Source organism: Bufo bufo, chromosome 6 (assembly GCF_905171765.1).
Source record: "Bufo bufo chromosome 6, aBufBuf1.1, whole genome shotgun sequence".
In the NCBI taxonomy this organism is placed as follows: Eukaryota; Metazoa; Chordata; class Amphibia; order Anura; family Bufonidae; genus Bufo; species Bufo bufo.
In genome coordinates this window covers 430,571,792-430,597,855 of record NC_053394.1, presented here as the reverse complement: position 1 = coordinate 430,597,855, position 26,064 = coordinate 430,571,792, and the positions used below count along the sequence as shown (strand labels likewise).

The 26,064-nt window shown below is 44.8% G+C and overlaps 1 protein-coding gene across 2 annotated transcripts in view; it reads left to right on the top strand.

The window, feature by feature from the left end:
* DNAH9 (dynein axonemal heavy chain 9) overlaps nucleotides 1-26,064 on the top strand; it is a 186,428-nt gene that overhangs the window by 140,525 nt on the left and 19,839 nt on the right. The window contains exons 42-58 of one of the 2 annotated variants that reach the window (XM_040434703.1): nucleotides 111-307; nucleotides 5,044-5,206; nucleotides 5,959-6,082; nucleotides 7,300-7,442; nucleotides 8,575-8,736; nucleotides 8,817-9,050; nucleotides 9,877-10,137; nucleotides 10,655-11,080; nucleotides 13,749-13,868; nucleotides 14,851-15,039; nucleotides 16,944-17,179; nucleotides 17,274-17,396; nucleotides 19,420-19,624; nucleotides 24,092-24,256; nucleotides 24,433-24,573; nucleotides 25,214-25,384; nucleotides 25,472-25,594. In XM_040434703.1, the coding sequence (XP_040290637.1) occupies nucleotides 111-307; nucleotides 5,044-5,206; nucleotides 5,959-6,082; nucleotides 7,300-7,442; nucleotides 8,575-8,736; nucleotides 8,817-9,050; nucleotides 9,877-10,137; nucleotides 10,655-11,080; nucleotides 13,749-13,868; nucleotides 14,851-15,039; nucleotides 16,944-17,179; nucleotides 17,274-17,396; nucleotides 19,420-19,624; nucleotides 24,092-24,256; nucleotides 24,433-24,573; nucleotides 25,214-25,384; nucleotides 25,472-25,594 (3,183 nt within the window). Of the gene's footprint in view, nucleotides 1-110; nucleotides 308-5,043; nucleotides 5,207-5,958; nucleotides 6,083-7,299; nucleotides 7,443-8,574; nucleotides 8,737-8,816; nucleotides 9,051-9,876; nucleotides 10,138-10,654; nucleotides 11,081-13,748; nucleotides 13,869-14,850; nucleotides 15,040-16,943; nucleotides 17,180-17,273; nucleotides 17,397-19,419; nucleotides 19,625-24,091; nucleotides 24,257-24,432; nucleotides 24,574-25,213; nucleotides 25,595-26,064 lie in introns of both variants that reach the window. The other variant, XM_040434702.1, reaches the window with a different exon arrangement.

The following is a 26,064-nucleotide window of genomic DNA, read 5'->3' as shown; positions in this document are numbered from 1 at the left end:
TGGTCGCTTCTGCCGCTGCTATTTTCTTCCATGACAGTCGTTTTGTGACACACATGGGCATTATATATCAGTAAAGGCCTGGTTCATCTGATGGTTTCCTTCTCCCGTAGGACATAGATGAAACGCTGGAACAAGCAAAGTCCATGAACATGTTTTGCCATTTTGCCAATGGTGTTGGAGAACCCAAATACATGCCGGTCCAGTCCTGGCAGACGCTGAGCAAGATCCTGGTGGACGCTCTGGACAACCACAACGAGATCAATGCGGCAATGAACCTGGTGCTGTTTGAGGACGCCATGAGTCACATGTAAGACCAGGAATTTCATCAATGGCCCTGATTTAAAGGGAAAGTACACTTGTTCTTATTTTAGGCTGGTAACCCGTCAGATCTGCCAGGGTAATAGAAATGCTCTGCGCTATCACATGCCCCCTGTCACCACTGAACTAAAGAGAGGCAGGAGAAAGTTGCAGAGTCATCAGAAAGGGATGTGAGACAGAGAAATGCTTCTCAGTAATTTCCCTGGAGGCGACTGTACCGTGCCAGCGCCTGAGACACCTTAATACCTCTCCAGCAGCTCCGCACATTCTCCTAATTGTGAATCTTTTCTTCAGAAGAAACATAATTCTGAGAGTGTTTTCGGAGTGCAGGTGACGACCTTCTTACAGATAACTCATCCAAAGCATTTTCCTCTTTGGAGAATAATGCTGCCATCTTGTCAGTGTTTCGCACACCCCTTGCCATGCTGTCCCTTAACTCTTTGACGACACAGGACGACAATGAGCAGCAGATAGTTCCTGCATTAGGATGAGACTATTTGTCCTGCTGATCGCGCAGACAGGTGTGCTCATGCAGTCTGAAGTGGGGCAGCGGCTGTAATACACAGAAGGACAGGTTATCAGTATATGAGTAGCAGGGGTCTGTCTGCTGATCAGCTGTTTGAAGAGACCACAATGATGAGCTCTTCCTAGGCCTGCACCCATCGCTGACGTGGCCTATGTTCAGCTCATTCCGTTCAAGTGAAGGGGACTGAGCTGCAATACCAAGCACAGCCACTATACAATGCATGGCGCTGTGAAGAGGCCACAGAGCTTGTCTAAGAGCGGCCCCTTCAGACAGCTGATCGTGGGGGTTTCAGGAGTTGGATTCCCACAGATCTAATTCCCGGAAAGCCCATTAAAGTCACTTGCAGACCACTAAACATCTTAAAGTTTCTGTGGGGTCCACTTAGAACTCTGTGATTCTGAGCTCATGCAGCTACAGGACAGAATTGCTGGTTGTCAGAGATGGCTGGACTCCCCATAAAGAAGACACAGACGGTTTATTACCATCCCTATCTTCCTGATAGTTGTATACATGGCGCTCAAGGAGCAGCAATGACACTTTCTACTCACATCTTGCCAACTACATGATCGCTGGGGGCTGCAGGAGCCATTGGGTCTTAGAGGGCCCTGACCAGCGCTGTAGATTATCCCTGAGAAGCTGTATTACCCTATGCTAATCCCTGCTACAGGGGAGATCAGAGATAAAAATAACGTGATGTTGAAATGTCCCAAAACATTTTTTCATGGCAAATGTGTACAATAAATAACTAAAAATAAAATAAAAAAAGTCTCCATAAGCCTAAACCATGACTTCTAGCTCCACCCCTAAAGACCCCTTAACTACAGTATATATTCCATATATAAAAATGACCGCAATGAAAAGGAAAGGGGCATACAATGTAAAACATATTTTAGTGTAAAAAACAGATTTTTTTTAGCATTTTTTTATTTGTTTACAGTTATACTGATTATAAAAATTTATAAAGAAATACTCATATAAAATGAAGCCCCTTGTATTGCAAAAGTCATCTGAAGAACCAAATGAGAAAAAACATGATAGCGTTCAAATCCTCATGTCCATGTCAATGGCCATTCGTAAGCTGGTTGATTTCAATTCTGTGCTGATGTAGAGTACAGTATATAGGTTGTTCCATCCTGGGAAAGCTGGGTAGTAACCATTATTAGGGTCCATTCACACGTCCGTAATTTGGGTCCGCATTCGTTCCGCAATTTGCGGACCCATTCACTTTCAATGGGGCTGGAACGGATGCAAATCCACATTTCCTGGATCTGCATTTTCGGGATCCGCATCCGTTTTTTCGGGATCCGCAATTTCGTTCCTGAAAAAAATAGAACATGTCCTATTCTTGTCCGCAATTGCGGACCAGAAAAGGCATTTTCTATTATAGTGTCTGTGATGTGCGGATCCGCAAAACACTTACGGATGTGTGAATGGACCCTAACTACCCCCACAAGGCTGCTGGTCAAGCTGTTTGCCTGGTGATGAAATGCTACATTCATTATTCGGCAGATTTGTGATTCAGGAGTCTGGAAAAGCTGGGTGACAGATCTTTTGGAGCTCTAGTAGCGGGAAACACCCAGCTTTTCCTAGAAGTGATAGAGGGATAGGGCTGTATCTAGAGATTAGCGAATTTCATATTATGAAATTCGTTCACGCTTCGTTTGGTGGTAAAAGCAGAATTGTGTTATAGATTACGTTACAACGGACCATAACGCAATTCTATGACGGAATGCATAACGGAATGCCTTTAGAGGAATTCCGTTATTCATTCCGTCATAATAGAAGTCTATGGGCTGTATAACAGATCCGTCCCGTTTCTGTTATGCAGTGGAATCCTCTCCTGATCCTTAGTCCTCTCCTGCATAACGGAAACTGGACGGATCCGTTATTCAGGCCATAGACTTCTAAAGGCATTCTGTTATGCATTCCGTCATAGAATTGCGTTATGGTCCGTGGTAACGGAATCCATAACGCAATTCTGCTTTTACATAGAAACATAGAATGTGTCGGCAGATAAGAACCATTTGGCCCATCTAGTCTGCCCAATATACTGAGTACTATGGATAGCCCCTGGCCCTATCTTATATGAAGGATAGCCTTATGCCTATCCCATGCATGATTAAACCCCTTCACTGTATTTGCAGCTACCACTTCTGCAGGAAGGCTATTCCATGCATCCACTACTCTCTCAGTAAAGTAATACCTCCTTATATTACTTTTAAACCTTTGCCCCTCTAATTTAAAACTGTGTCCTCTTGTGGTAGTTTTTCTTCTTTTAAATATGCTCTCCTCCTTTACCGAGTTGATTCCCTTTATGTATTTAAAAGTTTCTATCATATCCCCTCTGTCTCTTCTTTCTTCCAAGCTATACATGTTAAGGTCCTTTAACCTTTCCTGGTAAATTTTATCCTGCAATCCATGTACTAGTTTAGTAGCTCTTCTCTGAACTCTCTCTAGAGTATCTATATCCTTCTGGAGATATGGCCTCCAGTACTGCGCACAATACTCCAAGTGAGGTCTCACCAGTGTTCTGTACAGCGGCATAAGCACTTCACTCTTTCTACTGCTTATACCTCTCCCTATACATCCAAGCATTCTGCTGGCATTTCGTGCTGCTCTATTACATTGTCTTCCCACCTTTAAGTCTTCTGAAATAATTACTCCTAAATCCCTTCCCTCAGATACTGAGGTCAGGACTGTGTTAAATATTCTATATTCTGCCCTTGGGTTTTTACGCCCCAGGTGCATTATCTTGCACTTATCCACATTAAATTTCAGTTGCCAGAGTTCTGACCATTCTTCTAGTTTTCCTAAATCCTTTTCCATTTGGCGTTTCCCTCCAGGAACATCAACCCTGTTACATATCTTTGTGTCATCAGCAAAAAGACAAACCTTACCAGCGAGGCCTTTTGCAATATCACTTATGAAGATATTAAACAAAATTGGTCCCAGTACAGATCCCTGTGGAACCCCACTGGTAACATGACCTTGTTTTGAATGTTCTCCATTGACTACAACCCTCTGTTGTCTGTCACTCAGCCACTGCCTAATCCACTCAACAATATGGGAGTCCATGCTCAATGACTGCAGTTTATTGATAAATCTTCTATGTGGGACAGTGTCAAAAGCCTTACTAAAATCTAGATATGCGATGTCTACTGCACCTCCACCGTCTATTATTTTAGTCACCCAGTCAAAAAAATCTATAAGATTTGTTTGACATGATCTCCCTGAAGTAAACCCATGTTGTTTTTCATCTTGCAATCCATGGGATTTTAGATGTTCCACAATCCTATCCTTTAATAGGGTTTCCATTAATTTGCCTGCTATTGATGTCAGACTCACTGGTCTATAGTTGCTCGATTCCTCCCTACTACCTTTCTTGTGAATGGGCACGACATTTGCCAATTTCCAATCTTCCGGGACGACTCCTGTTACTAATGATTGGTTAAATAAATCTGTTAGCGGTTTTGCCAGCTCACCACTAAGCTCTTTTAATAATTTTGGGTGTATCTCATCAGGCCCCTGTGACTTATTTGTCTTCACCTTAGACAGCAAACTTAGAACATCTTCCTCTGTAAAGACACATGCATCAAACGATTTATTAGTCATTCTTTCTAGTGGAGGTCCTTCTCCTTCTTTTTCTTTTGTAAAAACTGAACAGAAGTATTCATTAAGGCAGTCGGCTAGCCCTTTATTCTCTTCTACATACCTTCCGTCCTTTGTTTTTAATTTAGTTATTCCTTGTTTTAATTTCCTTTTTTCATTTATATATCTGAAGAATGTCTTATCCCCTTTTTTCATAGACTGAGCTAGTTTTTCTTCTGCCTGCGCTTTACAAACATAACATGAAATTCGCTCATCTCTAGTTGTAACCTCTTGACATTTATAGAAAGGAACACGTTTTTGCTCATCGCTCAAGTTCACCCACTGAAGAACCCCAAATGTAGTTGTACAGTCCCTACCGGGCTTGGTGTCCTTGACTCTTCTGCTGTTGGGGGACTACAGTCCCCAGCATGCCCCACCATCTAGCAGCCATTAGTTGCTTTTGGCAGCTGTCAATGTCATGCTAATTAGCGGCTGCCCATTAAGCACAGCTCGCCAGGCCGACAGTGAATTGCGATTGTTGTTCTCTCCCTTTGATGCCACTTGTGTTCAGTGAAGAATTGTATTATTTCCTTTGTTCTTTTCCAATATAGTTGCAGAATCAACCGCATTCTGGAGTCCCCAAGGGGAAATGCTCTGCTGGTCGGAGTCGGAGGCAGCGGAAAGCAGAGTCTGACAAGACTGGCAGCCTATATCAGCTCCTTGGAGGTCTTCCAGATCACGCTCAGAAAAGGCTACGGCATCCCGGATCTCAAGGTAGAGTTATCACCTTTCTAAACCCCGACTTTAGGAATGGTGTAGTAGTGAAAGTGAAAAAAAAAATGACTAATGTAACACAATACCGTCAATAGGGGCTTGAGAGAGCGCCATTTTTCTCGGCCACTTTCCCCGCACACACATTACGAAGCATCATGTGTTTCTTTTCTAAGGCTTAAACCCAGAGAATACAGGAGAGTGGCTGCTAAAAGTGTCTCCTCTCGCAGTTCCTATAGAGAATGAACGGAGCGGCAGGGGGCACGCTCGGCCTGACACTACATCAGGATGGGAACAGGACCCCTGTTCTCGGAGTCCTGTTGGTAGAGGATAACTTGAAAACTTAGCACAGCCCCTTTAACCTTTTCCTTTTTGGATGAAATAATGATTCCCTTTACTTGTGGTCTGTGTCCTAATATCGGAACTGATCCTCATCCTGATACAATAAGAGAGAACGTTATGAGAGTTATGTCACCCGTTACAGAAATCCTGAGCTAGCAATGTCAAGAGGGAGGCAGCGAGCTGCCAGATCTGTGTATCCAGGTCTATAAGAAAGCAGCTTCTCTAACCCCTATACTACAGTCGAACTTGTAGCGATATATAATCCCTTCATAAGATGGCAATAGCCCTTTAAATAAATAATTGTCTAGCTGCTGGTGAGAGCTTTAGGCCTGTAGACTTGTTACCACCAGTGCCACCATCACCCCCGCTGATTACATAGTCCACATGACAATATACTCTTCTTGTAACCGCAGGCTGACCTGGCAAGCCAATATATTAAAACCGGAGTGAAGAATGTGGGGACAGTTTTCCTTATGACTGACGCCCAGGTGGCCGATGAAAAGTTCCTTGTGCTGGTCAACGACTTGCTGGCATCGGGTAAGTATGTGTCCCAGAGCCCATGTCATCATTTGGTACCAGTCTATCCCCCACCTTCTACTGGGAAAGCAGGCTGAACCGAAGGTGAATGTTTATGAGGGAGCTGGGGTGGATAGTGGAATCATTCCGTGGACCAGCACACTGGGGCAGTGGCGTAACTAGAGTGCTATGGACCCCATGGAAAAACTTTGGATCGGGGCCCCTACCCCACGCCGTGCCCGGTTGCACCCGTGTCCGCAATTTTCCTACCCCTGGTCCCTGATTGCCTAGTAATGTCTCTCACTGCCCCCCAGTAGTGTCCCCAACTGCCTCCAGTAATGGCCCCAGTAGTGCCCCCCACTGCCCCCAGAAGTGCCCCCCACAGCCCCCAGTAATGTCCCTAGTAGTGTTGCCCACTGCCCCCATTAGTGCCTCCCACAGCCTCTAGTAGTGTCCCCCACTGCCCCAGTAAGGTCCCCAGTAGTGTCCCCCACTGCCCCCAGTAATGTCCCCAGTAGTGCCTCCCACAGCCCCTTGTAGTGTCCCCCACTGCCCCAGTAAGGTCACCAGTAGTGTCCCCCACTGCCCCCAGTAATGTCCCCAGTAGTGTCCCCCACTGCCCCCAGTAGTGTCCCCCACTGCCCCCAGTAATGTCCCCAGTAGTGCCTCCCACAGCCCCTTGTAGTGTCCCCCACTGCCCCAGTAATGTCCCCAGTAGTGTCCCCCACTGCCCCCAGTAATGTCCCCAGTAGTGTCCCCCACTGCCCCCAGTAATGTCCCCAGTAGTGCCTCCCACAGCCCCTTGTAGTGTCCCCGACTGCCCACAGTTTTCATGTAACGGGGCCCAGCATTTTCACTGTACTTAATGCCGGGCCCTGTGAGAGCGCTCCTCACCTGCATGATATGCACTTCTCCAATCTCTAGGCCTGATGCTAGAGGCCTAGAGACTGGAGAAGTGCATATCATGCAGGTGAGATGAGCGCTCTGACGGGGCCCGGCATTAAGTACAGTGAGAATGCCAGGCCGCGTTACATGTGAGCGCAGCGGATCCCCTCCCCCCGCTGGGCCTGGTCGCACCCTCTGCGACCGTGATCGTTACGCCCCTGCACAGGGCCTTTATGGTATATGGACCTCTGATGGGGACTGGGCACCTCCACGTTCAGACTACATGGGGTACCAGCTGTCAGATCCCACCAGCTTTGCAATATGAACTAAGAAGGATTTTCTTGTCTTGCTAGGTGAGATCCCAGACCTGTTTCCAGATGATGAAGTGGAAAACATTATCGGAAGTGTCAGGAATGAAGTGAAGAGCCAAGGCTTGCTGGATACCAGAGAAAACTGCTGGAAATTCTTCATCGACAGAGTCCGGAGGCAGCTGAAAGTGAGTGTGTGGCAATGGCTGAGCAGCGGGCCCTCATTTTCAGGCCTCAGGTCCCTCGGTATTGCCCTATTCACTGCTCTATATTCAGCTGACTTTACCGTTCAGACACGTAATCAGCAATCCCTTGAATAACTGCACCAGTCACGTACGGTTTTGTCGGATCTGAGCAGATGCAGCCGCCCAGGCCTCGCACTGAGAAGCGGCGTCGCTGGAAGTGCCTGACGGCCTCGCTTTTCTTTGCTCTTTCTGTCTACAAGGGAGGAAGGAGGGGGTGACAGATGGCGGCTGCAACTTGCAAATGCCTGATATAAAGTAAAACGCTGAAATATGATTACCCAATCAATAAGTTTTCAGAAGACGCGTCTCCAACATGATTACACAACAAAAGCCTGAAACAATCATTAGCCCATTCAGACGCCACAAACAGCCGCCGTCTCTGCAGAAGGGATCCCGGCACTTCCGATCGCAGAACCACTTCTGTATAAAGAATATCCGTATATATTAATATATACAGAAAAAACCCAACGAGCGTCTTAATGCGGGGAATCCCGAGTCACAGGGCGCTAAATGCTGAGCTCCCAGATGGCGAGGATGAACCGTTTAGACGGTGATTCTGGGGCAACCCCACAGATGTTGCGGCTTTTACTGATGATAATCACAGGGTGTATTTATAACGTATTCATTCTTCTATATAAAGTCATCGTTTCCATAGTCGTATTCCACTTCTTTTGCTCTATGAACAGAATGTCAGCTGGAGGGTCGGAGTGTAACCACATAGCGGTGCAGGCTTATTAACTGTTTACGGCCTGTGGTGAAGGTTGTCAGGTCGAGCTTGCTCGCTGCCTCTCATTCACTCTCTATGGACTGGTTGAGCGCTGTCACCAGCCCTCCCTTAGAGATGAATGGAAGAGCAGTGCACATGCTCGACCTGTCACTCCATTCAGATTGGGAAACAGGACCCCCGTTCTTGTGATCGGGGTGGTCAGTCCACACCCACAAATACTTATCCTCATCCTGTGAATAGGGGATAAGTTTGTATTGTTAGAAAATACCTTGAATATATACAATTATGTAGAAGGGATCCGTTTTGAAAGTACATTAGTTTTTGCTGATTTCACTTGTTCCCCCTCAGGTTGCTCTGTGTTTCTCCCCTGTTGGTAACAAGCTACGTGTTCGAAGCAGAAAATTCCCTGCAGTGGTAAACTGCACCGCAATCGATTGGTTCCATGAGTGGCCACAGGAGGCGCTAGAGTCCGTCAGCCTGCGTTTCCTCCAAGAAACGGAGAATATTGAGGTGAGGCCTCAGTTCCACAAGCAGTGAGGAAGCACCACATGAAAGATTTCTGGTGCTTATTTTCTTTGGTTTCACCTCAGGGACCCGTCAAGGAATCCATAAGTAAATTCATGGCCTATGTGCACACCAGTGTGAACGACATGTCCAAGTCCTACCTGAGCAACGAACGCCGCTACAATTACACCACCCCCAAGTCTTTTCTGGAACAGATCAAGCTGTACCAGAACCTGCTGTGTAAGAAACGCAAGGATCTTTCTGCCAAGATGGAGCGTCTGGAGAACGGACTGGAGAAGTTGAGCAGCACGTCAGCCCAGGTATGGTCCCACCATGAAGTCAGACCCTGCCCTGATTTCTGACCAGATAATGCATGGGTGATCAGCTAGCTACAATCATGAGAGCATGTGTTTCAGATGTAAGCCCCACCCCTTATTAATCTGGCCACACCTCCAACCCAAAAAAAAGTCAGAGATCCCGAAGCCGCATTAAAGATACCCAGTTCTCCTTTAACCATTCCACCCTTTAACCACATTCAGAATGTGAAATCTAGTTCTAGAGGCCAGCTGGAAACTAATTCATTCAATTAAAAAGTATCTGAAGTACAAGTAATGTATTCTGTTCCAGAACCTGAAATCCCCCCCGAGACGCTCTGCAGCAGACATCTCCTCATAGTAATTGTTCTAACAATGCTGTGCGGCCATAAGGTGAATCCCATCTGACTTCCTACCCTTTTAATCTCCGACTCTTACATGATTCCAGAGCGCCTGAACGCTGCAGCTGGGCATGACGCACCTCGCACCTTATTTCTCCACAACCAACATTTCAATTTCCATGCGGTCTCTATAGGTTTAAAAAGAATGTAGAAGAATATTTCCACGGTAATTGCTAAAATTGCAATGCGTTCTGCTGACAACCTCATTTTACCTTATGGACTTAAGATGAAGGAAGATGATGTGGTCCCAGTCGTGTACAGATACTTACTGCTTCACTACATCTAAAAAATCTATACTGCAGCGCAAAGTATTTTAGAAGAGGAGTAGGAGTGGGGCAGTGACTTGTCCGCTCAAGTATCTGGTCCCTACCACTTCTCACAGGGCTATCACAATGCTAAAACTAATGTCATCTCAATGTCTCTGGTGACAGGTGGACGACCTGAAAGCCAAACTAGCGGCACAAGAGGTGGAGCTGAAACAAAAGAACGAGGATGCGGATAAACTCATCCAGGTGGTCGGGGTGGAGACCGAGAAGGTGGGTAAGGAGAAAGCGGTGGCTGACGAGGAGGAAAAGAAAGTGGCCGTTATAGCGGAGGAGGTCGGGAAGAAACAGAAGGAATGCGAGACGGATCTGGCCAAAGCAGAACCAGCTTTAGTGGCTGCTCAAGAAGCCCTGAACACCCTCAATAGGGTAAATCTAGAGGTCTTATGTTTGGTGGGGGCTGAATCCGTGTCATCTGGGGTCCCTGTAAGGTTCCATTCATACGTCCGCAAGTGTGGTCCGCATCCGTTCCGCACAATTGCGCACCCATTCATTCTCTATGAGGACGGAATGGATGTGGAGAGCAGACAATGTGCTCTCCGCATTCACATTTCCGTAGCGCGCCCCCGATATTCCAGTCCGCAGCTGCGGAAAAAAATAGAACATGCTTTACTATAATGGTGCCGGCGGAATGTATTGTGGATCCGTAAATTGCGGATCCGCAATACACTACCGACGTGTGAATGGACCCTTAATTAAAGAGAACCTGTCACCAAAAAATGCAATGCAATCTGACATCACCATGTTATAGAGTAGGAGAAGCCATAGCGTTTTTTGGTGACTGGTCCTCTTTGAGCGAGACTGGTTTCTGTCCTGTTTTCACAATCATATTATTTTTACGTCTCATTAAGTCCTTCTGGGCTGATCCAGTTATTTGTCTTTACAGAACAATCTGACAGAGCTGAAGTCTTTTGGTGCCCCACCTTCAGCTGTCACCAACGTCACAGCAGCGGTCATGGTCCTCACAGCCCCAGGTGGTAGAATCCCAAAAGACAGGAGCTGGAAGGCTGCCAGAGTGGTCATGGGAAAAGTGGATGGCTTTTTAGACTCCTTAATAAACTTCAATAAGGAGAATATTCATGAAAACTGTATAAAAGCCATTCAGCCCTACATGCACGACCCAGAGTTCAACCCAGAATTCATTTCTTCCAAATCCCTCGCTGCCGCTGGGCTCTGCTCCTGGGTTATCAACATTGTCAAGTTCTATGAGGTATACTGTGAGGTGGAGCCAAAACGCCAAGCTCTGAACAAGGCAAACGCTGAACTAGCAGCTGCAGAGGAGAAACTGTCCAGTATCAAAGCCAAAATTGCCGTAAGTCACTTTCTGTCAGATAGATATGTACTGTTGTAATACCATGCTTAATGGACTAAAATATATCTACTATAATACTGCTCCTATGCACAAGAATATAGCTACTATAATACTGCTCCTATGTACAGGAATATAACTACTTTAATACTGCTCCTATGTACAAGAATATAACTACTATAATACTGCTCCTATGTACAAGAATATAACTACTATAATACTGCCTCCTATGTACAAGAATATAACTACTATAATACTGCTCCTATGTACAGGAATATAACTACTATAATACTGCCTCCTATGTACAAGAATATAACTACTATAATACTGCTCCTATGTACAAGAATATAACTACTATAATACTGCCTCCTACATACATGAATATAACTACTATAATACTGCCTCCTATGTACAAGAATATAACTACTATAATACTGCTCCTATGTACAAGAATATAACTACTATAATACTGCCTCCTATGTACAAGAATATAACTACTATAATACTGCTCCTATGTACAAGAATATAACTACTATAATACTGCTCCTATGTACAAGAATATAACTACTATAATACTGCTCCTATGTACAAGAATATAACTACTATAATACTGCTCATATGTACAAGAATAAAACTACTATAATACTGCTCCTATGTACAAGAATATAAATACTATAATACTGCTCCTATGTACAAGAATATAACTACTATAATACTGCTCCTATGTACAAGAATATAACTACTATAATACTGCTCCTATGTACAAGAATATAACTACTATAATACTGCTCCTATGTACAAGAATATAACTACTATAATACTGCCTCCTATGTACAAGAATATAACTACTATAATACTGCTCCTATGTACAAGAATATAACTACTATAATACTGCCTCAGTGCCTCCTATGTACAAGAATATTACTACTATAATACTGCTCCTATGTACAAGAATATAACTACTATAATACTGCTCCTATGTACAAGAATATAACTACTATAATACTACTGTATATACAAGAATATAACTACTATAATACTGCCTCCTATGTACAAGAATATATCTACTATAATACTGCTCCTATGTACAATAATATAACTACTATAATACTGCTCCTATGTACAAGAATATAACTACTATAATACTGCCTCCTATGTACAAGAATATAACTACTATAATACTGCCTCCTATGTACAAGAATATAACTACTATAATAGTGCCTCCTATGTACAAGAATATAACTACTATAATACTGCTCCTATGTACAAGAATATAACTACTATAATACTGCTCCTATGTACAAGAATATAACTACTATAATACTGCCTCCTATGTACAAGAATATAACTACTATAATACTGCTCCTATGTACAAGAATATAACTACTATAATACTGCTCCTATGTACAGGAATATAACTACTATAATACTGCTCCTATGTACAAGAATATAACTACTATAATACTGCCTCCTATGTACAAGAATATAACTACTATAATACTGCTCCTATGTACAAGAATATAACTACTATAATACTGCCTCCTATGTACAAGAATATAACTACTATAATACTGCCTCCTATGTACAAGAATATAACTACTATAATACTGCTCCTATGTACAAGAATATAACTACTATAATACTGCTCCTATGTACAGGAATATAACTACTATAATACTGCCTCCTATGTACAAGAATATAACTACTATAATACTGCTCCTATGTACAAGAATATAACTACTATAATACTGCCTCCTATGTACAAGAATATAACTACTATAATACTGCTGCTATGTACAAGAATATAACTACTATAATACTGCTCCTATGTACAAGGATATAACTACTATAATACTGCCTCCTGTGTACAAGAATATAACTACTATAATACTGCTCCTATGTACAAGAATATAACTACTATAATACTGCTCATATGTACAAGAATATAACTACTATAATACTGCTCCTATGTACAAGAATATAACTACTATAATACTGTTCCTATGTACAAGGATATAACTACTATAATACTGCCTCCTATGTACAAGAATATAACTACTATAATACTGCTCCTATGTACAAGAATATAACTACTATAATACTGCTCCTATGTACAAGAATATAACTACTATAAAACTGCTCCTATGTACAAGAATATAACTACTATAATACCGCTGCTATGTACAAGAATATAACTACTATAATACTGCCTCCTATGTACAAGAATATAACTACTATAATACTACTCCTATGTACAAGAATATAACTACTATAATACTGCTCCTATGTAAAGGAATATAACTACTATAATACTGCTCCTATGTACAAGAATATAACTATTATAATACTGCCTCCTATGTACAAGAATATAACTACTATAATACTGCCTCCTATGTACAAGAATATAACTACTATAATACTGCTCCTATGTATAAGAATATAACTACTATAATACTGCTCCTATGTATAAGAATATAACTACTGCAATACTGCTCCTATGTACAAGAATATAACTACTATAATACTGCTCCTATGTACAAGAATATAACTACTATAATACTGCTCCTATGTAGAGTAATATAACTGCTATAATACTGCTCCTATGTAGAGTAATATAACTGCTATATGACTGTAGAATATTACAGAATATTTTCCTATTCTTGTATGACAGCTTCTGAATGAAAATCTCGCCAAACTGACGGCAAAGTTTGAGAAGGCCACGGCAGACAAGCTGAAATGCCAACAGGAAGCTGACAGCACTGCTCTCACCATCTCTCTCGCCAACCGTCTGGTATGTAACGTGTTATCGTTCTTACGGGGGTTCAGCTCTGGCCCCCTCATCCCTGTGGTTATGCGCGGATGTATTTTGTCAGGTACGGTGACTGTAGAGCCGTCGTTCACATGGTGAGATGTCAGTTTCCCCCGCTGCTTTGACTCCTGCTGTCGTCATTGCTGCGGGGAGAAGAAGCATTACATGGCAGTTATTGTAATCAATGGCCGTTGGTATTGTGTATGGACACAACTCTATCAGAGCCGGGAGCCTCCCTTAATAATGGGGCACTCTGTTGTGTACATTCAGTGTGCGATCAGGTGTGGCGGTCATATTAGGTTATGAGGCTGCAGACCCTCTGTCACCAATGAGCCGCCCCCGACAGAGATGGATTCATTACTGGGGAGGCGGCTGAGCTCACAGGTTGCTCAATATTTGCTAAACCTTTACCTCCGCATCGGGTGATGACAGACCAGAGCATTTCTTTAAATCCCATAATATATTGTAGAGATCAGCGTCTCCAGCTATTGAACAACTACAACTCCCAGCATGCTCTCGCTGCAGCTGGCTGTATGATCTATGCTGCCCGTCTGTATACCATTCATGCTCTCGGTGGTCACATTTTTTATTTGGCTGTCGACATTACACGTTTGCTTCCATGGACGTTTGGTTTCAGAATGCTGGGACTTGTAGTTCGACGGCATCCGCAGGACAAACACCATAGACGTAACTATGTATGCCTTCTAGTTTGTGGTGTCAGCACATGGAAAAAATGCAAATCGCGATGTTTTCTGCTCTGATTCTCTGCTCAGTGAGGGCCGTCATAAAGAATGTTTGACAGGAAGAACTGACAGAGGGACAGAGGAGAAACCTGACATAGACACAGATTTGTAGACTCGTGAAACTCCTATGGAGGTGGAATTAGCAGCACAGATGGATCGTAGGGACCTGGAGCGATCATGTCTGTTAGCCACATACTAAATCCTTGATCTCCCTGATTTAGGTCGGGGGACTCGCCTCGGAGAACGTCAGATGGGCTGAAGCTGTCAGGAACTTCAAGCTCCAGGAGAGCACCCTGTGTGGAGACGTCCTCCTCATCACCGCCTTTGTCTCCTACTTCGGCTACTTCACCAAGAGATACCGACAAGAACTGATGGACAAGACGTGGAGGCCGTACCTCGGGCAGCTGAAAGTGAGTTCACCTCTGTCTGTGTACTCTTGTACAGCGTTCTGTGGGTTAAATCTACATCTAACATTCAGTTGTTTTGCACATTTGTTATTGGATTTGTACTCCAGTCGCATCTAGAGCTGCATTTACAGTTTTTTGTTTTTTTTTGCTGAGAAAATACAGACACCTATTGAGCCATACACATGAGATAATGTTCAGATTAAAAAGCAGCTATCCCTGCCAATCCCCCCGTAACATGCAAGCTCGGCTGTGCCAAGCATGCATGTGCAGCCGCCGCCACTCTCCTCCTTGTTGGAATTCAACTTCCTGTTCCTTATATCCTCTGCCATCTAGGGAGAGTCGGGAGACCCCCATGTGCAGTCGATGGGCGACCATCGGCAGGTTTGGCAGACATACATCTAATGTGTACGGCCGGCTTAAGTTCTGCTTCATACAGGCACTGCAGGGGATGTAATCTCCTGGAGCATGGATACAAACAGGAAACTATCAGCACTGTGATTGCAGCTCTGGGTGTAACTAGAGTATAAGATACAATATACCAGTAGAAGATAACTATCAGAACCTGCACCTTTAAGATGAGTGCAGCCCGGCAGCTCCATCCATCCTTCATATTATGACATGGAGCGGAGTTTACTTCTCTCTCCGTGGAGGATAATATTCCATAAAACGTACAAGTTAATAGGGAACATGACTATGAGGGATCGGCCTTTGTTTGCTGCTTACTGACGCTCTTTACAGTAGTGGAGAAGTCAGCAGGGTGTCCGGATAATACCCTCCTTTGGAGGGCCATGCTGGGAGGATACTGTTTGTGCAGCAGATCAGCGACGCGGACGGCGGAGAGCGAGACGCTGGGTGTGTGTTGGCTTTATTTGTTGATTATGTATGAGAGGAATAAGACAGAACGGAGGAGGTCAGACCTTTAAGTGCCTCGCGGTCGGGGGTTGTGCTGCAGTGTATTAATCAGATACGGCCGTACAGAGGAGGAATAAAGATCAGCGGCGGAGGCAGGAAAGCCTCCATGTACGGTCTGAGGGAAATAAGGACACACTCATCACTGCCCCCCATTACATCAGCATACACTGCTGAAATACTCTGTGCTGCTGGGGACCCTGCTCCTTGCATTGTATAACTGTCTGTGACCTCCCACACAATCAGCCCACTCTTCTCCTGACGTCCTCTGTGCTGCTGGGAGGACCCTGCTTCTTCCACTATGTAACTCTCAGCCTGTGACCTCCACAAGATCAGCACACTCCTCTCCAGAAATCCTCTGTGCTGCTGGGAGGACCCTGCTCCTTCCACTATGTAACTCTCATCCTGTGACCTCCACAAGATCAGCACACTCCTCTCCTGAAATCCTCTGTGCTGCTGGGAGGACCCTGCTCCTTCCACTATGTAACTCTCATCCTGTGACCTCCACAAGATCAGCACACTCCTCTCCTGAAATCCTCTGTGCTGCTGGGAGGACCCTGCTCCTTCCACTATGTAACTCTCAGCCTGTGACCTCCACAAGATCAGCACACTCCTCTCCTGAAATCCTCTGTGCTGCTGGGAGGACCCTACTCCTTCCGCTATGTAACTCTCAGTCTGTGACCTCCACAAGATCAGCACAGTCCTCTCCTGACATCCTCTGTGCTGGTGGGAGGACTCTGCTCCTTCCACTATGTAACTCTCAGTCTGTGACCTCCACAAGATCAGCACACTCCTCTCCTGAAATCCTGTGTGCTGCTGGGAGGACCCTCCTCCTTCCACTATGTAACCCTCAGCCTGTGACCTTCCTCTTGTCCCCCTCCTCAGATCAATGTCTGATAGGCGTTATGTTTCCTCATATTGATGGTACAGACTGACGCCACCTGGCAGGTTCTTCCAGTCTCCTCTGCCGTCCCTCACTACCTGTGTTCTGTCTCCAGGTCCCGATCCCAGTGACTGAGGCTTTGGACCCGCTGACCATGCTGACCGACGATGCAGATATTGCAGCCTGGCAAAACGAAGGTCTTCCAGCTGATCGCATGTCAACTGAGAACGCCACTATCCTCTCCAACTGTGAGAGATGGCCGCTGATGGTGGACCCGCAGCTCCAGGGCATCAAGTGGATCAAGAACAAGTATGGAGAGGAGCTACGAGTGATCAGGATCGGACAAAGAGGGTTCGTATGAAGGGATCTTACTTCACAGCTTCCACGTGTACTGACGTCCCTCATAGCGGTGTCCAACAATACAATGGCTGCTGTTTCTCCCCAGATACCTGGACACCCTGGAGAGAGCTCTGGGAGGAGGAGACGTGGTGCTGATTGAGAACTTAGAGGAGAGCGTGGACCCCGTCCTGGGACCTTTACTCGGCAGAGAAACCATCAAAAAAGGAAGGTAAATCCCACAGGTCGGTGTGTTGTGGCCAAAGTCACCGTGTAGTCAGCAGTCTGCGCCTTCTGAGTAAAACCGAGGTGTTACATTGTGGCCACCATGAATTATTGGGGTGCAGGACAGAGGTGATTCGTAGAATACATTAGTGTCATTATAGAGGGGCCCACTAATTACTACAAGATTCTGCCTGTTCCCATCGTAGCCATAAATCCCTGCCGTTCTCTATGATGCTTCCTTGTACTCAGGGCATCATTACAATGGCTCTGTCTGATTCAGTGTGCACACAGACGTAAGCAGACACTATACATATATGATACACATCTATGGGTATCAGTACCAGTCAACGTGCACTAGAGGGCGCCATTGTATCAACCAAGTCTATGGAGGGGGTAAGGGGAAGTGAGCTCTGACCCCTTCCTGCTGTAGAGTTAGTAACCTTCAGTTGCTCCCCAGCAGTTCTGCACCAGTAGGGTGATTGTCTGGTACCGCTCATGTAACGTTCCCATACTGAACATGAGAAACACCGGGCCGTCCTAGCTGCCAGGCAGTGTCGTACTCGTAGGACTGTTGTCAGGTTGATGACGCCGGAGAGCAGCCGCAGATCTTTGTAACACCTCCGTAGACAGACCCTCGAAACGTGATGAAAGATTCCCGAACCCCTAATTAATTAAGGGGGAAGGGATGTTAATATCGTCACACCCCATCACTAAACTGTCAGGAGAGGAGGGGGGCACAGGCCTGACTCCTCAGCGCTAATTATTCGGTGAGAACGAGATGCTGGAAGCTTCACCGGTCACAACAACCAGTGGATGCGAGCAGGATTGTCATGGGACTGATGGCTTGTGAGTAGTCAGCTGTAAACGTAGGGATGGGTCGTAGGACAACTGCCCCATCAGCCACTAAACCTGCAGATTATAATAGGGCTGGAGCTGCTGATATCAGTATGGAGGTAAGTGTCTCATGGGGTGAGTAGTCCCTGCAGTACAGTCAGCCTCTTCCAAACCAGAAATGGCTGACGAAGGGGAGCAATAGCCTGCACACGCCTGCAGATCAAGGGTGAATCTGCACCACAAGTTGTACCCCGGAGCAGGAAAGATGTTAATGACAAGAATGTTCCCATTCAATGACAGCAAGCAGTGATCTTGGAAATGGCAACACAAAGTCTATTAGAAAGCGGCAGAACTTAGCATTATACAATGAAGCTTGAAGGGGGGGGGGGGGGTGGTCTCGCGTCTCGTTTACATTACTGTGCCACGTGACAGCGCCGGGAGGGATGTGAACACCAGGGAAGACATCTGCTAGAGCAGATAAGCGGCGCCCTCGTGGACTCGGCTGGCGGACACAACACACAGAAGAAACGCTGCTCATTTCCTTTTTTTTTATCCTAACATAAAAGCCCCGTTCTCGGGCTAAATCCATTCTGGCTCCTGATGCAATAAAACCCATTTCCCTGGCGGCAGAAGAGACAATGGCGTACTCAGCGGACGGCTGCTGCGCGGGGGCGAGAGGCACTTAGACATTAGAAATGACCACAGGCTCTCCCATCATGTGCAGCTCACAGTAATGCGAGGCCACGACAGCGACCTGCACAATACACCGAAGCATAAAATACCTGAGAAAGCCACAAATCATTTCAGGCATTTCACATGACGCTTTAAAGAAGAATTTTTGCCCTTTTTTTTAGTTTGTTACATTTGTCGCATATGTTTGTTTTTGGCGTTTTTCAGTCCTTTACTGCAGAAAAACTTCACAAGTGAAACTGCTTTGTACGCAGTGGGTTTTATATTGTTCCTTACCATCTTCAAGATCACTGCTTGTGGTCAGTGAGAGAGAAGACATAGGATGGATGCCATATACAATGTACCAACCCCTCAGCTGTGAAAAGTGTTTGTTCTGGATAGATTTCGACCTTGAACTCATTCATTGGCAGCAAGCAGTGCCCATAAAATGAGTGAGAAATGAAGCAAAGCATATTGGATAGCGGCAGAGTTTCTCATTATAACTCTTCCCTTATCCCCTCTTTCAGGTACATTAAGATCGGGGACAAGGAGTGCGAGTACAGCCCCAACTTCCGCCTGATCCTGCACACAAAACTTGCCAACCCGCATTACCAGCCTGAGATGCAGGCGCAGTGCACCCTCATCAACTTCACCGTCACCCGAGACGGACTGGAAGACCAGCTGCTGGCGGCGGTAGTGAGCATGGAGCGGCCGGACCTGGAGGAGCTGAAGGTAACGAGGACGTTGTCGGACCTCCATGTTTATTACTTCATTGCTCTGGCAGAATGGTTAAAGGAGTTCTCTGGGAATTATCTAAAATGGGCACCAGCAACCTGTCCTACAAATGCCTCCACTTGCAGAGCTGCCTAGGGGGGTGAGGGGTTGGGGAATCACCAAGAATTTGCGGAAGAGTATTTAAACTAGGAAGGGGGGGCAAAAGAGTGAAAATAAAAGAGTCCAATTGCCCCCCGAAACAATGCCAGAACAGGTCAGAAGCACAGAGGTTAAGAAATGATAAGCTCAGAGTCCTGTCTACAAATGCTCGCAGTTTAGGTAAAAAAATCAATGAACTTGGGTCAATAATGGCATCTGAGAATGTAGATTTAGTGGCTGTTACGGAGACATGGTTTAATGAAAGAAATGACTGGGACATAACCATACCAGGGTACTCTTTATACAGAAGAGACAGAGAAGGCAAGAAAGGAGGAGGAGTGGCCCTGTATGTGAAAGATAGCATTAAATCTAACCTAATACAAGTTGGTGAGGCCAACATAGAGTCAGTTTGGGTTACGTTGCAGTTTGCTAACCATGCAGTAACTCGTGTAGGTGTGATATATAGACCACCTGGTCAAGTTAAAGAACTAGATGATCTACTAGTTGAAGAAATAGCTAAAATGACAATGAAAGGAGAAGTTATCATTATGGGAGATTTCAATCTTCCAGATATAAACTGGAAAACCAAAATAGCAAGTTCTACCAGGAGTACAGATATTCTAAATTCCCTACTGGGGTTATCTCTACAACAAGTGGTTGAGGAGCCAACCCGGAGGGAGGCCATTTTGGATTTGGTATTCACAAATGGGGATTCGGTATATGATGTCATTGTAGGCGAAACCTTGGGATCTAGTGATCACCAGTCAGTGTGGTTTAATATAAGAACTGTGAAAGAGTCCCACCACACAAAAACAAAAGTTTTAGATTTTAGAAAAACAGACTTTACAAAAATGAAATTAGTCATAAATGAGTCCTTATCAGACTGGAACGGATTACATGGAGTCCAGGAGAAATGGGACTACTTAAAAGGTGCATTATTGAAGGCAACAGAAAATTGCATTAGACTTGTCAGTAAAAGCAAAAAAAGGAAGAGACCACTGTGGTACTCAGCAGAAGTGGCCCAAATCATTAAAAATAAAAAGCTAGCATTTTGTAATTATAAAAAAACCCAGAGCAATGAAGATAAGGAAATCTACAAGATTAGGCAGAGAGAGGCCAAGCAAGTTATAAGAACTTCTAAAGCGCAGGCAGAAGAAAAACTAGCTCAGTCTATGAAAAAAGGGGATAAGACATTCTTCAGATATATAAATGAAAAAAGGAAATTAAAACAAGGAATAACTAAATTAAAAACAAAGGACGGAAGGTATGTAGAAGAGAATAAAGGGCTAGCCGACTGCCTTAATGAATACTTCTGTTCAGTTTTTACAAAAGAAAAAGGAGAAGGACCTCCACTAGAAAGAATGACTATTAAATCGTTTGATGCATGTATCTTTACAGAGGAAGATGTTCTAAGTTTGCTGTCTAAGGTGAAGACAGATAAGTCACAGGGGCCTGATGAGATACACCCAAAATTATTAAAAGAGCTTAGTGGTGAGCTGGCAAAACCGCTAACAGATTTATTTAACCAATCATTAGTAACAGGAGTCGTCCCGGAAGATTGGAAATTGGCAAATGTCGTGCCCATTCACAAGAAAGGTAGTAGGGAGGAATCGAGCAACTATAGACCAGTGAGTCTGACATCAATAGTAGGCAAATTAATGGAAACCCTATTAAAGGATAGGATTGTGGAACATCTAAAATCCCATGGATTGCAAGATGAAAAACAACATGGGTTTACTTCAGGGAGATCATGTCAAACAAATCTTATAGATTTTTTTGACTGGGTGACTAAAATAATAGACGGTGGAGGTGCAGTAGACATCGCATATCTAGATTTTAGTAAGGCTTTTGACACTGTCCCACATAGAAGACTTATCAATAAACTGCAGTCATTGAGCATGGACTCCCATATTGTTGAGTGGATTAGGCATTGGCTGAGTGACAGACAACAGAGGGTTGTAGTCAATGGAGAACATTCAAAACAAGGTCATGTTACCAGTGGGGTTCCACAGGGATCTGTACTGGGACCAATTTTGTTTAATATCTTCATAAGTGATATTGCAAAAGGCCTCGCTGGTAAGGTTTGTCTTTTTGCTGATGACACAAAGATATGTAACAGGGTTGATGTTCCTGGAGGGAAACGCCAAATGGAAAAGGATTTAGGAAAACTAGAAGAATGGTCAGAACTCTGGCAACTGAAATTGAATGTGGATAAGTGCAAGATAATGCACCTGGGGCGTAAAAACCCAAGGGCAGAATATAGAATATTTGACACAGTCCTGACCTCAGTATCTGAGGGAAGGGATTTAGGAGTAATTATTTCAGAAGACTTAAAGGTGGGAAGACAATGTAATAGGGCAGCACGAAATGCCAGCAGAATGCTTGGATGTATAGGGAGAGGTATAAGCAGTAGAAAGAGTGAAGTGCTTATGCCGCTGTACAGAACACTGGTGAGACCTCACTTGGAGTATTGTGCGCAGTACTGGAGGCCATATCTCCAGAAGGATATTGATACTTTGGAGAGAGTTCAGAGAAGAGCTACTAAACTAGTACATGGATTGCAGGATAAAACTTACCAGGAAAGGTTAAAGGACCTTAACATGTATAGCTTGGAAGAAAGAAGAGACAGAGGGGATATGATAGAAACTGCTAAATACATAAAGGGAATCAACTCGGTAAAGGAGGAGAGCATATTTAAAAGAAGAAAAACTACCACAAGAGGACACAGTTTTAAATTAGAGGGGCAAAGGTTTAAAAGTAATATAAGGAAGTATTACTTTACTGAGAGAGTAGTGGATGCATGGAATAGCCTTCCTGCAGAAGTGGTAGCTGCAAATACAGTGAAGGGGTTTAAGCATGCATGGGATAGGCATAAGGCCATCCTTCATATAAGATAGGGCCGGGGGCTATCCATAGTACTCAGTATATTGGGCAGACTAGATGGGCCAAATGGTTCTTATCTGCCGACACATTCTATGTTTCTATGTTCTACAGTAGATGGTAATGATGTGATCTTGCCTATGATATGCCATCATGGCTGAGCAGCCTGCCAGGAACACTCACCAATATGCTGTATATGCAAGTGCCAGAGCATAGTGTGTAGTGAGGCCCTGCCTCCTAGGCAGCTCTGCAAGTGGAGGCAACCAGTCCTTCTCACAGTCTAGGTCAGGTTGGTGGTGACCATTTTAAAACATTCCCAGACAAACCCTTTAATGTGCCATAAGAGGGGTGTGAAAACTTCTGAACCAGTACGCTGCTTTGTTACGTGCATATCCTACAGGCAGAGCTGAGATCTACAGCTAGGGGTCCCACCCCTAGGAGTAATTACCCCGACCCATGGCCATCTTTTCCATGCAAACTCCATAATTTGGTGGTGGGAACCATAACAAAATTCCTCTCCTGTTCTGTTCAAGTGCAGACCCTATTCCCAGGGTGTACTGTCCGCAGGATCCTCCCTGCCTTAGTTGTGAGGAGCTAGTTTCCTTACCGAGTCTGCTACATCCATGCATCTCAGTAAGGAAAGTATGTGAACTTCCCCTTTAAAATATTAAGAAGAAAAAAACCTAGTCCTTTCTATTGACTTCAATGGAGGATTTGATGAAGACAAAGCCTCTTCTGTGAGACAGTCTGAGCACCCGCTGATTTCCTTATCTCCAGTAATCAGGAGGGAAGATAAATTGAAATTACGTCTCCCTTTTTTTTTTATTGCAATACAAACACATCCAGGAGGACTAGGCTGCAATCAGCCCAGGAAGATGTTCAGATTACGGAGAGGCGCACTTCTTAACTTATCTTGATTTTTATCACGTGTCTTTGTTCTTCTTCTGCTCAGAAGTAAAGTTTCAGGAGGCGGAGACGCTTTACTGGCATCCTGCAAAGTACTGCATGTCAGCGGAGGCGCCATCATAGCATTAACCATGAGCTTTATACTGGTCAGCTCTAGTGCATGCCGAGGGGTGAATTCTCTGGAATCCTGACGCAAGCAAAATATACCTTAAAGGGCATTGTCATCAGAAAGGGACTGATTTAAAATTATGTTGTGCCTTGTCGAAGAAATGATTCAAATGTTGTAGTTTTCATACTGACCACTAGATGGCAGCACAGTACACTCCTGAGTGGTGAGCCAAGAACATCTTGCTTTTCAGCTTGCTGTAATGAATGGCAGCACCGATCTCGATCTGATCTCATAATCATTAGCATGCTAAGGGTTACACTGGCTGAATGGCGGCAGTTTTGCTGCTAAGCCTAGATAGTGATTGTCACAAAAAATCTTAAAATGGGCGTTCATTTTCCAAACTAAGATTTTTTTTTTCCTCTTTACTCCAGTCAAATCTAACCAAGCAGCAGAACGGGTTCAAGATCACCCTGAAGACCCTGGAAGACAATCTGTTGTCTCGCCTCTCATCCGCTTCTGGAAATTTCCTCGGGGACATAGAACTGGTGGAAAATCTTGAAATCACCAAGAAGACGGCGGCCGAAATCGAAGAGAAGGTGAGTCCTTTCTTGTACAAGCACACTGACCTGGCAATCGCTTACATAGCGATCCCTAACTATAGACTTATTACCGGAGCCGCTCCCTGGTGATGAGCTTCCATGGAGTGACAATACAGACAATGTTGATGACTCCGGCCTGTAATGGATTGTCTCTTTTTTTTTTATTTCTCCAGGTTCAAGAAGCCAAAGTGACAGAAGCAAAAATCAATGAAGCTCGTGAGCACTATCGTCTCGCCGCCGCTCGCGCCTCCCTACTCTACTTCATAATGAACGACCTCAACAAGATCCATCCCATGTACCAGTTCTCCCTGAAGGTCAGAGAGAACCTATCTTTTTATTATAAAGCAGGGTCAGAACCCATCGATCGCGATCGACTGATCGGGGTGGAGTAGACCGCGGGTGCTGGTTCCGTCGGTACTGCTGAATCTAGTATTTTCTGTGATACTGAGTGAACAGTGTCTGGTTTCCCGGATACCATGGAGCGCGGTGCTGCACCGGCACTTCAAGGGGTCCGTGGTCCGCATTTTGCAGCCAAGTATAGCATATGTTCTATCTTTTTGCGGACCGGACGTACAGATGCGGAAATCTCATGGTTCATTGGTGTGCTTTCGGCATCCCTATTTCCATTCCGCAAAAAGAATTTGGCTGCAAAATGTGGATCACGGGCAATTGTAAATGGTGGAAAAATGAGGCCGGCACAAAGACCGTATCCATATTTTGCGGACATGGTTGTATGCATGAGGGCTGGAGGGTCTTGTAGGTGAGAGCGATGGCACGACCTATGATGAGATTTCTCATCAACCACCAGTCGAGCGATTTCCTGGTCTAAAATGGCTGATAACAGAGGACAATAGTCCGCTTTCCGCCACACAACAGCATTTGTTTTTGTGAACACCAGTGTATGTGCGCCCCCTACAGGCTGTGACTGTACCACGGCCGTCTGTCTCGTTCTAGGCGTTCAGCGTGGTTTTCCAGCAGGCCGTCCAGAAGGCTCCGGCTGACGAGGTCCTGAAGCAGCGGGTGATGAACCTCATCGACAGCATCACGTTCTCCGTCTTCCAGTACACAACACGGGGTCTTTTCGAGTGCGACAAGCTGACGTATATCGCGCAGCTCGCCTTTCAGGTAATCACCATCGATGCGCCAAATCTGTTAATTGTGGTATCGGATTCCAACATTTTACCAGCGGTTTTCTTCTCTCCTGGGCTCCAGATTCTGCTGATGAACAAGGAGATAAATATGGTTGAGTTAGACTTTCTTCTGAGGTACCCAGCCCAGCCCGGCCTGACAAGTCCCGTGGATTTCCTCTCCAATCAGTCCTGGGGTGGTATCAAGGTGAGTTTAATACAGGGCGCCCCCTGCTGGACCATGTGCTTCTGTCCGTCTCCCAGTTTAAGGACGTTTAAACTGGGACAGCAGTCACATGAATAGTCTAATGACTACCAGGAAGAGGCAAGGCCTTGGGGGCGCAGTTATGAAGCTGGCACAACTTTATATATGTTAGAGCAATGTGATGGTACAGTAGTTAACCCCTTCCTTCCTGGGATAGCTCACTCTGCCGCCGCTGATCACAGCACTGGAGAATAAGAATAGGACTCTCAATGACAACTGCAACCATAAACAATGAGTATGAAGGGGGATGTTAAAAGAATCATATATGACGGCACATGCAGAGGCCATGCTTAGTAATAACGGCCATGTTGGTTGACACCCGGCCTTCTCCCAAGCAGATGCAATTCAGAAATGGCTGAGCGCTAGTTCTTAACATCTACTTGGGAACTGCATGTGGACATAAAAAGAAGCTG